At 31.9% G+C, this 14,458-nt stretch overlaps 1 protein-coding gene across 2 annotated transcripts in view; it reads left to right on the top strand.

The window, feature by feature from the left end:
* The window catches only part of KLHL1 (kelch like family member 1), a 328,278-nt gene that overhangs the window by 199,587 nt on the left and 114,233 nt on the right, over positions 1-14,458 (top strand). For both annotated transcript variants that reach the window (XM_032496889.1, XM_032496890.1), the window contains exon 5: positions 8,476-8,688. In XM_032496889.1, coding sequence (XP_032352780.1) covers positions 8,476-8,688 — 213 coding nt within the window. The remainder of the gene's footprint in view (positions 1-8,475; positions 8,689-14,458) is intronic.

Below are 14,458 nucleotides of genomic sequence, written 5' to 3' on the forward strand. Positions count from 1 at the left end.
TTTGAAGTTAAGAAAAGCACAGAAGAATATATATATATAATATTTACTTATAATATATATAAAATATATATTTTAAAAATAAATAAATATACATATATATATTTATAATACCAAACCCATGTGATATACACCTTGTATACTGCTATTATTAAGGGAGGGCCTAATATACAATTCAAATACTTAAAAAATTTCTAATTCTAAGTTATTGTTTAAGGACTGATAACAAAACTGACAAGGAAAAGAAAAAGTATTATACTTGCACACATTGCTAACTCTTTGAAAACACTCCTTTTCTTTGTTTTATTTTCTGAATAACATATGTATACATAAGAATAATATATAATTCATATAAATAAGATACTTATATATATTAATTATATGCATGTATATAAACTGAGTGATTGAAATGACATTTTTAGATCGTGATTGCTTTATATTGTTTTCCTGCCTTTAGAAAATGTCTTGGGAAAGTTAAAAATATGTATGCCAATAAGCAATATAGTCTGTGAAAAAAAATTTTAATTTGTTTGCATTTCTGAAGGAGTAGTAAAAGAAAGCACATATTTCAGGGGAAATTCAGTGAAAATCGTATTTTCTACTCTAGTACATTTTTCTGATTTTGAAAATTAAGACCCTTTAAAGAAATTAAAAATAATAGTTCTTTAGCTTTTAAAAGACATGATGTAAGGCAAAAAAATATTATTCTTCAAGTATTTGTAAAGCTGATCAATAGAATAATAATACATTTGCCCTGGAATTGAAGTAAGAAAATTACAAGAAAGCCAATTTTACATCAAAATGAGGACGGTTTTCTGACAGAGCTATTAAAAAATGATATGAGCTTTCTTCTGGTGTAGTGGATTTCCTATCACTGAAAATAATCACCGGTAAGCGTTGCACAGAAGTACAAAGGATGTACATTAAATTAAGTGACTTCAAAGATTGTTTCTGGTTTGATATTATGTGAAGTTGCAGATATTCCCATTTTTTTAACCCTGCTAGATTAAGATGAATACTAGGCCAGATGACATCAACATTTCTTTAGTACTGTCTCCAGATCTGTGATTCTATGAGAAACACTTCCTTGTCTTGGGAATTGACTCAAATTCCTTTTTGGCCTCCTTTATTCTACTTACATTCTTATCTGTTGGACTCCATTAAATATCCCATTTTTTTCTCTCTTGTAAAATGAATATATTTCTCTTTTGACATCATATTATCCTCCTCATTGGAAAGTAAGTTTCTTAGAAGCCAGAATCTTTCTTTTTCTTTGTCTTTTCTTTTTTTTTTTTTTTTTTTTTTTTTTGGTCTCTGTATTCTTAGTATTAAGAACATATTAGGCATAGGAAAAGTTTGTTGACTGAATAATCAGTAAAGAAAAGAAGAAGATAAAGAAATATGAACATGAATATACCTAGCAATAAGAGGCTGGAAATAAGGGAAGCTCAGATGCAGAATAGTAATGACTAACACTAATTTAACACTTGCTATGTGTTGGGTACTTCTCAAAGAGCAGTACATTTATTTAACCTTCACTATGATGCTTTAAGGTGGATACTATTTTTATCCTCATTTACAGATCAGGAACCCAGCTTCCTAATCACACAGCCAGTGGGTAGCAGGGTTGAGATCTAAATCTTGACCAACTATCTAAGTCAGTAGTAATATATTGACTCTCCATAATCACCAGGCCACATCATGGTACTCAGTAATACCAAGAAAGAGTTGGAAACAAGATTAAAATGAGCCTTCCAGAATCAGGGTGCATGCATGTTGCACAGATCAGACTAAGACAGTAAGTCCAAACTAGATGGGCAGAGGAGAACTAAAAGAGGAAATTAACCAAAGAATAGTTAGATAGACCAGGCAACATAATTGGACAAAATACTGAATTCTTAATTCCAACCTTCTTTTGAGTAATGCTGTGACTATGTGTAAGTCCTTAGAGCCTCAACATTCCTATCTGTAAAGTAGCAAAATGTGCCTATCTCCTGATAAGTCCTGCTCCTCTGAACTCTAAAGTAGTGCTCAAGATGTCAGGCAGCAACTTGGAGACACAGGAATTAAAAAGTCACACAAGCCAAATCATCAAAAGCCAGTTAAAATTGGTTTTAACCTGAAAAGGCCATAGTCTTGACAGCAAAATTAGTGTAGCAACTTTAAGGTAAGTGTTCCTTATTGGCCCTTGATAACTGAGAAAGGTGCCTCTCCCTGCCCTGCATTTTTAGAAAGTTTAAATTCTAGAGGCAAGAGACAAAAGTATATACATAAAGAGAAGTTTATCCTGAGAGTAAACCACCTTTTTCTATCACTGACACTCCTTTGGGTCATGGGAAATCTAATATTTCTTTTTTTAATTTATTTTTTTGTAGAAGTATAGTTGATATACAAAGTTCTGTTAGTTTCAGGTGTACATCAAAGTGATTCATATATATATGTATATATACACACACACACACACACACATATATATTTATATATATTAGCTTATTTTCCATTATACGTTATTGCAAGATATTTAATATAGTTCCTTATACTATAGAGTAGGTCCTTGTTTATCTATTTTATAAACAGTAGTCTGTATATATCTGTATATCTGTTAATCACAAACTCTACTTCCTTTCCCCTTTGGTAAAAAAAAGGTTTTTTTCTATGTCTGAGTCTGTTTCTATTTTGTAAATAAGTTCATTTGTCTCTATCTTTTTTTTTTAGATTTCACATATAAGTGATATCATATGGCATTTGTCTTTCTCTGTCTGACTTCACTGAGTATGATAATCTCCAGGTCCATCCATATTGCTGCAAATGGCATTATTTTATTCTTTTTTATGGCTGAGTAATAGTCCATTGTGTGTGTGTGTGTGTGTGTGTTTGTGTGTGTGTGTGTGTGTGTACATATATATATACCACATCTTCTTTATCCATTCATCTGTATATGGACACAAGTTGATTTCATGTCTTGGCTGTTGTAAATAGTGTTACAGTGAACATTGAAGTGTATGTGTCTTTTTAAATTAGAGGTTTTGTCTTTTCTGGATATATGCCCAAGAGTGGGATTGCTGAATCACAGGGTGGAAACCTAGTATTTCCTAAAAGGAATCAGTCTATAAGATAAAGAGCCTGGAATTTATCATTTAAAAGATTGGAAATAATTATCACGTTTTCTTAGGTTTATGTGAGAGCTTTAACATAACTATTTTTAAAAGCTTCTCTTATGATACATATTATTTTTCAAGAGCTGCCATAGTAAAGTACTAAAAACTGTGTAGCTTAAAACAATAGAAATTTATTCTCTTACAGTTTTAGAGGCTAAAAGGCTAAAATCAAGATATCCGCAGGGCCATGCTCTCTCTGAAGGTTAGGGAAGGATCTTTCTCACCTTTTCCAATTCCTGGTGGTTCCTGGCAATCCTTGGCATTCCTTCTTAGCTTGTGGCAGCATGACTTTTATTTCTGTCCCTCCAGTCTTACCTGGCCTTCTTCCCTCTATCTTCACAGGATGTTCTCATCATGGTATGTCTGTATCTCTCCACATTGCTTTCTTATAAACACACCAGTCATTGGATTAGGGTCCACTCCAACCCAACTAAGACCTTTTCTTAACTAACTACATCTGTAATCTGAATAAGATTACATTCTGAAGTTCCAAATAAACATGAAATTTTGGGGAACACTATTCAATCCAGTATATGTTGTAAAAGAAAAGACACTGTTTCAGAAGTCAAGAAATGCATGTTTCCATCTTACTCCTGACGACAGTAGAATCATACATATACCAGAAACTCTCAAAACCTTACTAGCAGAGGAGGCTTCAAGAATTATAACTATAAATCTATGACTTTGACCAAAAATTCACATTTTTTATACTTACATAATAAACCACAACCAGAAGATGTAGCCAATTCCCAGGCTTGCCTTTCAGTTTCTCATTTATTTGACAGTATGAGTTTCCTAAGCATTTATCTTTCTAACCAATAACTTTTTTAATGGGCAGTTAAATAAATTCCATACCTTCTGGGGATTTGGAATCAAGCCAGAGAGTTGGTACCGGTCTGGCAAAGGATTAACCTTCCTACCATAATACTTAATAGCAATTGGGAAGTTTCTCTAATGGACCACTGGTCACAAAGTAAAAGATGGTGAGACACAGCTTTCAACCTATATAGAGTTTCATAGAAGAGTTTTCCTTGAGTTACCCTTAATAAGTAGAAAATGTGTTGCTTTGGTAGTAGCTGATAATGAAGTAAACAACATTAAAGTTTGTTAAAGTTACCTTAACACTGATAAAATATTTTACTACAATGTAATATTCTTATTTTCAACTAAATCAATAACTAAACTGTGATAATTGAAAGAATTTACTTACATTCTTCTTAATCTGATGTTACCATTAGTTAACTTTTAAATGTTGTAGAAAAATGAATTTCCAAAGGAATTTCAAATGAATTACTACTTATTGATATATTATTCATAATAAGATGGAGGAAAAACAATAATAGAATTGAGACAAAAGGAAACAAATATTAGAAAATGTTTATGTCAAATTCAGGAAATAATTTAAAAAATAGTAAGAAAATTCTGTCTTAGAATAAAACAAAACTATACATTTTTATAGCTAGCAAAATTATTTTAAAATATTATAAAGTACCAAAAATAGTAGAATTTAATCTTTATGTAATTAATAAGGATTATTTTGTCTTGTGGAATGGCAACTTCAATTTGGTAAAATTTGCTAAAGGCTTTCTTTACAATAAATATTTCAATCTATATGTGAAAGATCTGTTCCATTTTATGGTCTAAATGACACTTTCAGTGTTATTTTCCACAGGTTTTTCTGTGGCCATCTCTATCAAGTTGACATACAGAACATGGCACTTTATATCATCCTATGTGCTATAATGTCTTTGTTTGTATGGTTTCCCTTGGTCAGAATACACTTCTTACCATTTCCTATTTTCTAATGTATACTCCTACCTAATATTCTAGGTCCATTTGAAAAACAAGCTTTAACAGAGTTTTCTAGGCAGTCATTTTTCCAGGCTCTGCACATTGTATAGGCGCTCCATGTATGGTAAAGTTTTTCGCACAAATCCATTTCATTCTCACCACAATAATTCAGAACCAAATGTTAGATGTTCAATAAATATGTATAGAATTAATGCTTGAATAAACTTAAAAGGAAGGTATTATGCAAAAAATAAATAGGCTGGAGAGTTTTGATGTTTCTCATAACAATTTTCTCAGACAACAAGGAGTTAGCTAAGGTGTAATGGAACTAGTGCAAATCAATATTTTTTTTTCTTCTTTAGTGAATAAGAGACAATGAAACTAAAATGATTAATTTCTAAAAGTTAGACTGCAAATTATACATAAAAATATTAGGTAGGCTATCATTGGAAGGAGATTTGATGAGGTAAAAAAAAGAGGTAAGAGAACTTTAGAACTCCAACATATATAAAGAAAACAAAACAATACAGTATGTGTGTCAGTGTGATGGATTCAGTAATATCTGATACTATCTCCTGATGTCCAGTTTATTTACAGCAGTATTTATAAACAACATTGCTTGTTTCCCAAAGACGTAGTATAACTCATAAAGATACAAATTTATAAGAATCCAATTCAAATTAGATGCAAGAATAAAAGAAGAAAAAAATCTGCTGTAGTGATATTAAATGAAGCTATTATCAGAGCTGTCTGAAAAAGAAATCAAACTGTAAAAGGCTGTAACCTTCCTTTCAGATAGATTTCAGTTTGACTCATAAGTTTTCTAGAGACCAAATAAAAACAGAAATCTGATCAATTTTGTAATTTATAACATCCATGATAAAAGCAAACCAATTTACTCAGGAGAAGTGCAATTATTCCTGCTCCTAAAACCTGAAAGAAATTTCTCCCAAGGGTCAACATAAAGAGGACACTGTAAAATATAATGAAATATGCCTCAAACAATATCTTTATAATAGACACTGCTTAGAGTTTCACAGAGCTGCTTTTTTATGGCACCTCTTGCTACATACGGATGGTCTAGCTATACAGCTGTGTGGAGTTTAATAGAGGCATAGATTTTTGAGTAACTGGAAAAATAGATGGACCAAATGCCTTTCAATGATTCTTCCAAAAATTTCTTTATCTTCCTAGACTTCTTCAGAGAAATTTGGTGGCAGTATATCTCAGAACACTCAGTTGGTTCATTCAGTGAGTAGGTATTGGACATCTATTGTTTACATAACACTGTATAAGGCACAGAGGAAACACAGAGGACAAAGCAATCTTCATGAAATCAGCTATTCTGTGATGTCAATTAAATGTAAATAAGAATAATCAACGTTGGAAAAGCAAAAATTGACCTGCTTTTGTGAACGCTAAAGGCACTTCATGCCTTGGATACAATTCTAGGGATTCGCTTATAAACTAGGTCCCTTCTCTCTTCAGGACATAGGTTTGAATCTGATGTACAGACTAATGGGCACTTTCCAAATCTTCTGCCATGTTTTAATACACACAGTGCCTCTTTGGGAAGAGATCTAGTCCCATGCTACTTCCTACTTCAGGTTTTACCCTAAAATAACCATCCTATTGAGATTCCTGCCACAACTGTGGCTTTAAAACTATGATCTAAGAAGCCTTAGTTATCCAACTTCCTTGAAGTTGTCTCAGAAGACATGGAGGAAGGGGGACAAAAGAAAAAGTCAGCAGTCCAATCTCTGTCTCCTCTAACCATTTATCAGCCAGAGAAGATTCCAATGAAGTGTAACAAGGTTTTTGACAAGTAGATTTTTTTTTTTTTAGTTTTTTATTGGAGTATATTTGATTTACAATGTTAGTTTCAGGTGTACAGCAAAGGGATTCAATATATAGATATAGATATAGATAGATAGATAGATAGATAGATAGATAGATAGATAGATAGATCGATCGATCTATATCCTTTTCCATCTTATGTTTTCAGATACTTTTCCATTATACGTTATTAGAAGAAATTGAATATAGTTCCCTGTGCTATAAAGTAGGTCCTTGTTGTTTGCCTATTTTATGTTTAGTAATGTGTGTCTGCTAATCCCCAACCCCCAATTTATCCCTCCCCACCCTTTCCCCTTTGGTAACCTAAGTTTGTTTTCTACATATGTAGTTTTTAAAATGTGTTTGAAAAATACTGCACTGCTCTGTACAATTTCTAAAATGTACTTTTTTCTGCAAAGATCATCAATGCATCTATTCAATAAATATGTACTGTTCATCTGCTATGTTCCAGGATCTAGATATACAAGGTAAATGTCAAGGTCTTGGTCTCAATGAGCTTTACATTTGTGATAAAACCCCTAAATATACCAAGGACTAGGCAGCAGTTTGATAAACACTGTGTCAGAGATATTAACACCTTGCATTGTGCAAGTATAGAGAATAGGGTAGCCAGATCAAAGGGGAGTGAAGAGAGGGTGCCAGAAGCCCATGTGTAACAGGTAGGTTTGGAATTGAGTCCTGAAAAATGACAGAAATTAAGAAAACAAGGTGGCTGAGTAATTTTAAGCAATGGAATGAGTGTAATGCATATTGAGAGAAGAGTCACTTTTGTGACTGGAGTGCCAGTAAGGCAGGAGATGAAGTATCAGCACCAGGAAGCAGTCAGATCATGAAGAACCAGTGTGCTTAACCAAGAGTTTGAAATGAAAGAAAGAAAGAAAGAAAGCAAGCGAGTGAGCGAGGGAGGGAGGGAGGAAGGAAGGAAGAAAGGAAGGAAGGAAGAAAAGAAGGAAGAAAGGAAAGTAAATGAAACAAGAACTTCAGAGTAGTACCACAAACATTTATGTTTTAGAAATAGCCTTCTAGCATCAGTATAGAGGGTCCACTAGAGAGCGAAGGATTCAGTCAGGCAGAGTAATTAGGAGGTTCTGGAGGCAATCTGGAAGAAAATAAATGGGAATCTGAATTAAGCCAGAGAAACTGTCATGAAAGAAGAGAGGTTTGAGAGATAATAAAAGGATGGAGCATATGGGATTTTTTTACTTCTATGGCCTATCCATCCTGCTTTTTTTCCCTTCTGAATAAACAGTGATGCATCTTAACAGTGTTACTTCTGTGTGTAATTTTATTCCCACTTTCTGACTGATGTATATGCAGTCAAGCTTTAAAAACGTTGAAATGTTATTCTTTTCATATTTGCCAAATCTTACATAGCAGTCCACTTGAAACCTGAACATTTAATCACTTAGTACATTCTGTCTGCATAACAAAGCTCAACATTATAATCCTCCAGTTACTACAAGATCTGCGCCGTCTCGGATACATTTACACTTCAATTACAATTACAATGCTTTCATTTTAACAGCTTCTAGTTTCTGAAGGATTAAGTCTCAAGGATTATGTTAGAACGAGAACAAAGGTTATTGACTCCTTTTTTCATTTCTTTCTGAGATGCTTTGCTAGCTAAGTAAAATTGAAGCCGAATTTATGCCAAGCTGTTTTCTCCCTGTAGGAAAACATAATGGAAGTTATGAGAAATCAAGAGTTTTTACTGCTTCCAGCTGAGGAACTCCATAAACTCCTGGCCAGCGATGATGTAAACGTCCCTGATGAAGAAACCATTTTCCATGCATTGATGATGTGGGTCAAATATGACATGCAGAGGAGATGCAATGATCTGAGCATGCTTCTTGCCTTTATCAGACTGCCGCTCCTCCCGCCACAGGTAATTAATTACATGTGATGCTGCTCTCAGAACTATGACTTACTGAAAAGTTCTGTATTAAAAGTAAACATTATGAGCCATTTTTTTTACTTATTCACATTATGTTTTTAGTTTTGATCAAATGCTTTTTTTAAGGTAAATTTGATGGTGGAAAATGATGGATGGTGGTGGGTCCTGGGTCTGAATCCCATCTTTGCCACTTATTGACTCATAGTTATATCACTATAAGAATGTCACATCATTTCTCTGAGATTCAATTTCTTCATCTATCAGATAAAAATGAAGATCAAATTAGATGATATATGTAAAGTACCTGATCTCAATAGGATATTTAAAAGATTTTTAGAACATTGCAATTATTAATTCTCTGCTTCCCTGTTTTGATTATCTATCATCTATCTGTCTATCTATCTATCTATCATCTATCTGACCTAAGATGCAATAATATGATCATTCTTTGATAAAATATATATTCTGTGATCATCCTTAGTGTATTTGAATTGGAAAGTCACACACCAGATTTTTCTGAATCTTCCATCCTAGGTTCTGATATCAGGTATTCTCAGACCTGGCGGATCCTCTCTCAGGATAGAAATGGCCATGATCACTCTTAGCCAATAATAGGTAGATAACAATTAACTGGTGATAGATGATTTGACAGTTAGTCCCTCTGATCCTACCCAACCATTTCAACTGTTGAAATGTGGGGATATTGGAGTTAAACTGGTGCTCAAAAATCATCATACACAGTGGGACACCCATTAGAAGAGGCCAAGAATTTGACTAGAACTCCGTCTTTTCCTAATATGCCTTTTCTTCTTACCCTCCTTCCCTACTCTTTTGTCATTTTGGAAAATGAGAGCTGTTCCCACATGTATATGTCATCTGAACTATTACTTTAGGATAGAGATATACATCATATTGGCTCATTTGTTCCTGAGGCTACACATTACACAGGGAGTTTTAATTCTGATTGGTTCATCTGCTTTATCTTGATGAGTGAAACAATATTTACTAACATTAGAAAATAGAAATATTATTATGTTTTGGTGAAAATAACTAGTAAAGGGCTTTTACATTATCTCTTATTCCAGTGTCCAATACACATAAACATAACATATATTATCTACTTTCCATTCCTCATCTCTCAAACTGGGGACATTACAAGCATAATTTTATATATATTTTCAAGCAATAGATGTGTAGGAGGAAAGAATAAAACATGTTTTCTTTTCATAAAAGTGTCTTTGGATATAGGAGGGACTATCACTTCTGTAACTAATATTAGTGAATTATATGTCATTGTAAGCACTGTTCATACAATATTTCTAATCTTAAAAAACACAGCTGAAAAGTAGGGATTATCAATTGTATTATACAGAGGGATTAACAGTTTCAAAGAGGTTAAGTGACTTTTCAAACGTCACAGAACTAGTGAAAAATCCAGTTTTCCTGCAAATCTAGGCTGACCAGATATGAACATACACAGAGATATTTCTGTGATGAATGTATGTTGTTTCCTTATTTGCTGTTTAAACTGGAAGACCATTAAAATGTCCTGAATACAGCAATTTTGAAGATTTCCTATAAAATGCTGAGAAAGGAAAAAGAGTAAGAAAATCAAAACCAACATGCATTTATTTCTTTCTTTAGTCACCAAACATAATGTATTTTATCTCATTTAATTTCTATAATATATCTACATAGTAAATATTATTATTACCAGTTGACAAATGAGTAAATTGAGAATCAGAACGACAATCATCTTTCTAGTTTGTTGTAGATCTCAGACTACTCTAGTTGATATGATACTAAAGTGTTTCATCCCACTGAGAGAAGGCAAGTGCAATATTTATATCTGCAGTTGGGTTCCTTTCCTTCTACTTCATAAAATGCATCTTTGTAATAAGGGCATATGTAAATTCCTCAGTGTCCAACCAGAGTTTAAACAAGTTGAATTGAATCTAGGATTTTTCACCTTCTTTCATAAATTTTCCAAGCTACTAAGCATCTTGTCTTCAAAAAAAGTCATATGATGATCAGAAAACACTTCTTCCTTGATTCTGGAACCACTGATATGGGTTTTGTTCTTAATTTTGACAGTACTTAATGTGTGTATATATATATATATATTTTTTTTAACTTGCAACTGATTTATGTGTATATACTGTGTGTCCTTATATTACATATGCAATCATATTATATATTACATATATTATAATATATAACTGCAGATGTATATACATATGTACATATGTTATAAGATATGATTACATACTATTTAATTGTTGTATGACAAAGCAAAACATTACATTTTAAAATACTAGCAGTATTTAAATGAAGTGGAGTTTATATCTTTCTAGTGAGGTAGGGGTTTATTTTCAAAAGGAAATAGTACTTGGGCTGATTTTTGAAGAAGACTTGGGAAAAGAATTTGGCTTTTGTTTTTGTAAGATAATTCCTATAGATGTAAATGATAGGTTTAAAGTGATTGACAGAACGGTATTTGGAAGACAAGATGTGGGCTGCTTATAACATTTTAAAGCAAAATGTAACAAATTCATGACCAAAATGAGAGTGGAAAGGTGAAGACGATTTAGAGATGTTCAAGACAAAAAATAAAAAAAAAAAAAAAGAGAGAGAGAAAATACATGCTTCTAGGATAAAGTTAAACGGAATAATCTGTAACTTTTTACACAACTAATAGTTTCTATTTCTACTTAGTGAGTGCACAAAAACATATCTAGATTTAAAAAGGAGAGAGTAACAATGACAGACTTGATCAATGAAGAAAACATGTTAAATGATTGAATAAGGCCAAAGAATAAATGTAGATTACAGTAAAATTCTGCTTTTGTAATCATGAGGCAACTGACCAACTTCACTTCAGAAGATTTCACTTCCTTCATTTCTCACATTCTGCATTCTCATTTTTTTGTTTGTTTCTTTTAACTATGCCCATTATGTGTATAGATGTTCAATTATTTCTTAAGTTCTGATATTCTTTATTATTCAAACTTAACATGTTATTATGAAGTATAAATTATGTTGATTTGATATAGAAAACAAAATGAAGATGAAATTTTGATAGAGAATATGAATTTTAATTGAGAACAGTGGTAGACAAAATGAACTTCAGAAAAAATAAGAAAAGACATTAAAAGACCACAGAAGCAACAATGCCTATTCTATTCTCTGTTGAAACATGATAGCTAATACTGAAATAAATTCTATTGACTTTGCTACAGAAAGGGCCAGAGGGAAAAACAAAGTCAAGGAAATACATAACTGAGATATAGTACAAGAAATGGTAAATGACTTATATTATCTTTTTAAATAAGGGACAGAATTTTGAATAATAGTTTTCATGTTTTTCATGAATACTCAGAAATTTTAAAATTTCAACAGAGTTGGAAGTTTCATTTTAGAGATGTGATTATGTACATAAGTATATATATTAGAAAGAGTCTACTCAATTTGATTTACTCATTTTTCTATTTCAAAGATGCAACAAAAGAACATGTTGCTTTGCAATAAACACCATGTTTAACATTTTGTAACTATTGTTTCCACTGGTCTTAAGTCATTTCATATGATGTATCTTTGTAGTAAGTACATATGTATTTTTTTGTTTAATATGTATTTTAAAAGAATACATAAGTATCAGTTTTGGTGTGTTCTTTCCTAATGAATCATTGAAAAAGTAGAAGCATGCTGCTCTCAAAAAATCAAAGAAATGCAGTTCTATATATAATCAAGGCAAAAGTCTTTAGGAAAATTCAGTTTTATCACAGTCAGAAATTATTTAAAAGGTTAGAGATATACAAATAACTTATGCTTCATGTCTTGGAACTGATATTGTTTATCTCTTTTGAGACAACAAGGAAAACAATTTATTACAATTTTCCAACAAGAATAGCTACTGACTCTTAAGACAAATAAATAATAGTGTGTGCTTATGTGTATAAACATATACTTTTATTTTCTGTAGCAAAATGTGAAGAGAAAAAAAAGGTTGCAATGGATGATAAAATATTGCTTAGGTTTAGAGGAATATAGTTTAGTCTAATAATAGAAATAACAAAATAACAAGGAGACTCAAGAGTTTTAACTTAAGGAAACAGATTATACCTCTATCTTATGGTAATTAATTCTTTCTACATAAAGCTGTAACAGATTTATTCCAAAAGATTCTGTATGGTAGTTATAGCAATATGACGGGAGGTAGGTCTTTAACCATTTACCCCACTGGAAGTGTGACAATTGATCTGATACCAGTGACATAAAAACTCGGTTGTCTATAAAAAATTGTAGCCGCAACTAAAAAACCTAATGAAAAGCAAGCAAGGTGACAGAGAACAAGTCAATAGAAAAAGAGCGGTCATAAATCACAGCATAAGACATACAGAGTGGATTACACTCCTGAGTAATTTATATGTTTTATTTGATTTTACTTCCCCAAAGTAAGCATAGCTAAACTACTCCTTGATAAATCCAACAGTTTTCCAAGTTTGTCAGTGTAACATTCATTGTTTAGGGTAGTATATATCTTATCTTTACAAAAGAAAGTCTTAACTCTTACAAATGACTAAGGCAAAATGTATTAATCAAACACATTAACACAATTCATTATCAATCTTTGTTCCTTTTTAATTTTTTTTGTTTTTTCTTCTCTGATTTGCTTCCTATCTGATTAATGAATGATTATACCAAGCGACCATCAAAGAGAGAGTCTTCTCCACAAAGTTAGATTGTAAGAGTTTTAAAAAATTATAGAATAATGTTATTCTTTGGAAGAAACCTTGAAAACTGAAATGCACAGACAGTATAGACTTCTAAAATCTTATAGATTTATCTTAAATACTATTTAGATTCATGATCATTTAATCCACTATGGCAGTCACAGTTCAAGTTATCACATTAAGAAAATACAAGACCTTTTTACTTCAACAAGTTTTAAGTCAACGGGTTATTAGTGTAAAAAAAAAAAGAATATGCATATGCACCAACTCACACGTACACGTTACTCTTTGTTCAAGTGAAGAGAGTGGAGAAGTTGGAACCTAGTATGAAAGCCTTTATTTTTACTACAATATATCAAATATCTCTGCCTTTACCAAGGGCTGATCCAACTGCTTGTGGTTTTATCCCATGTTTTTTGACACCGAAATATCTCTACTGCAGTGACTCCTTCTATATTTTCCTTTCTTTTTTTATTTTATTTTTTTAATATTTATTTTTGTTTTTAAATTTTTATATTATTTATTTATTTATTTTTTACTTTTTTATTGAAGTATAGTCAGTTTAAAATTTTGTGTCAATTTCTGGTGTACAGCACAATGCTTCAGTATACATGAATATATATATATATATTTATTTTCATATTCTTTTTCAGCATAAGCTACTACAAGATATTGACTATAGTTCCCTGGGCTATATAGCATGAACTTGTTCATCTATTTTATATATACCAGTCAATATCTGCAATTCTTCTGTATTTTTCATTATAAATTTTACTCTATGTTGGATCATTCCAAGTAACTTACAAAGATGTGTTTAAGACTTATTATAACAAAATAATATACCTCATATTCTTTCATATCAACTATCCAATTCTCTGTTCCCTCTTCCAGCAAGATATGGAGCTGTCATTTACAGTTATTAAATCTACGTATTCATACTCATCATTCTTTATTCAGCCCACTATAATCAGTTCTTTGAACTAATCACAGTCACTCAAAACTTCCATTCTGTCATTTCCCCCTCCCCT

The sequence above is a fragment of the Camelus ferus genome, chromosome 14, assembly GCF_009834535.1.
Source record: "Camelus ferus isolate YT-003-E chromosome 14, BCGSAC_Cfer_1.0, whole genome shotgun sequence".
NCBI classification, from domain to species: domain Eukaryota; kingdom Metazoa; phylum Chordata; class Mammalia; order Artiodactyla; family Camelidae; genus Camelus; species Camelus ferus.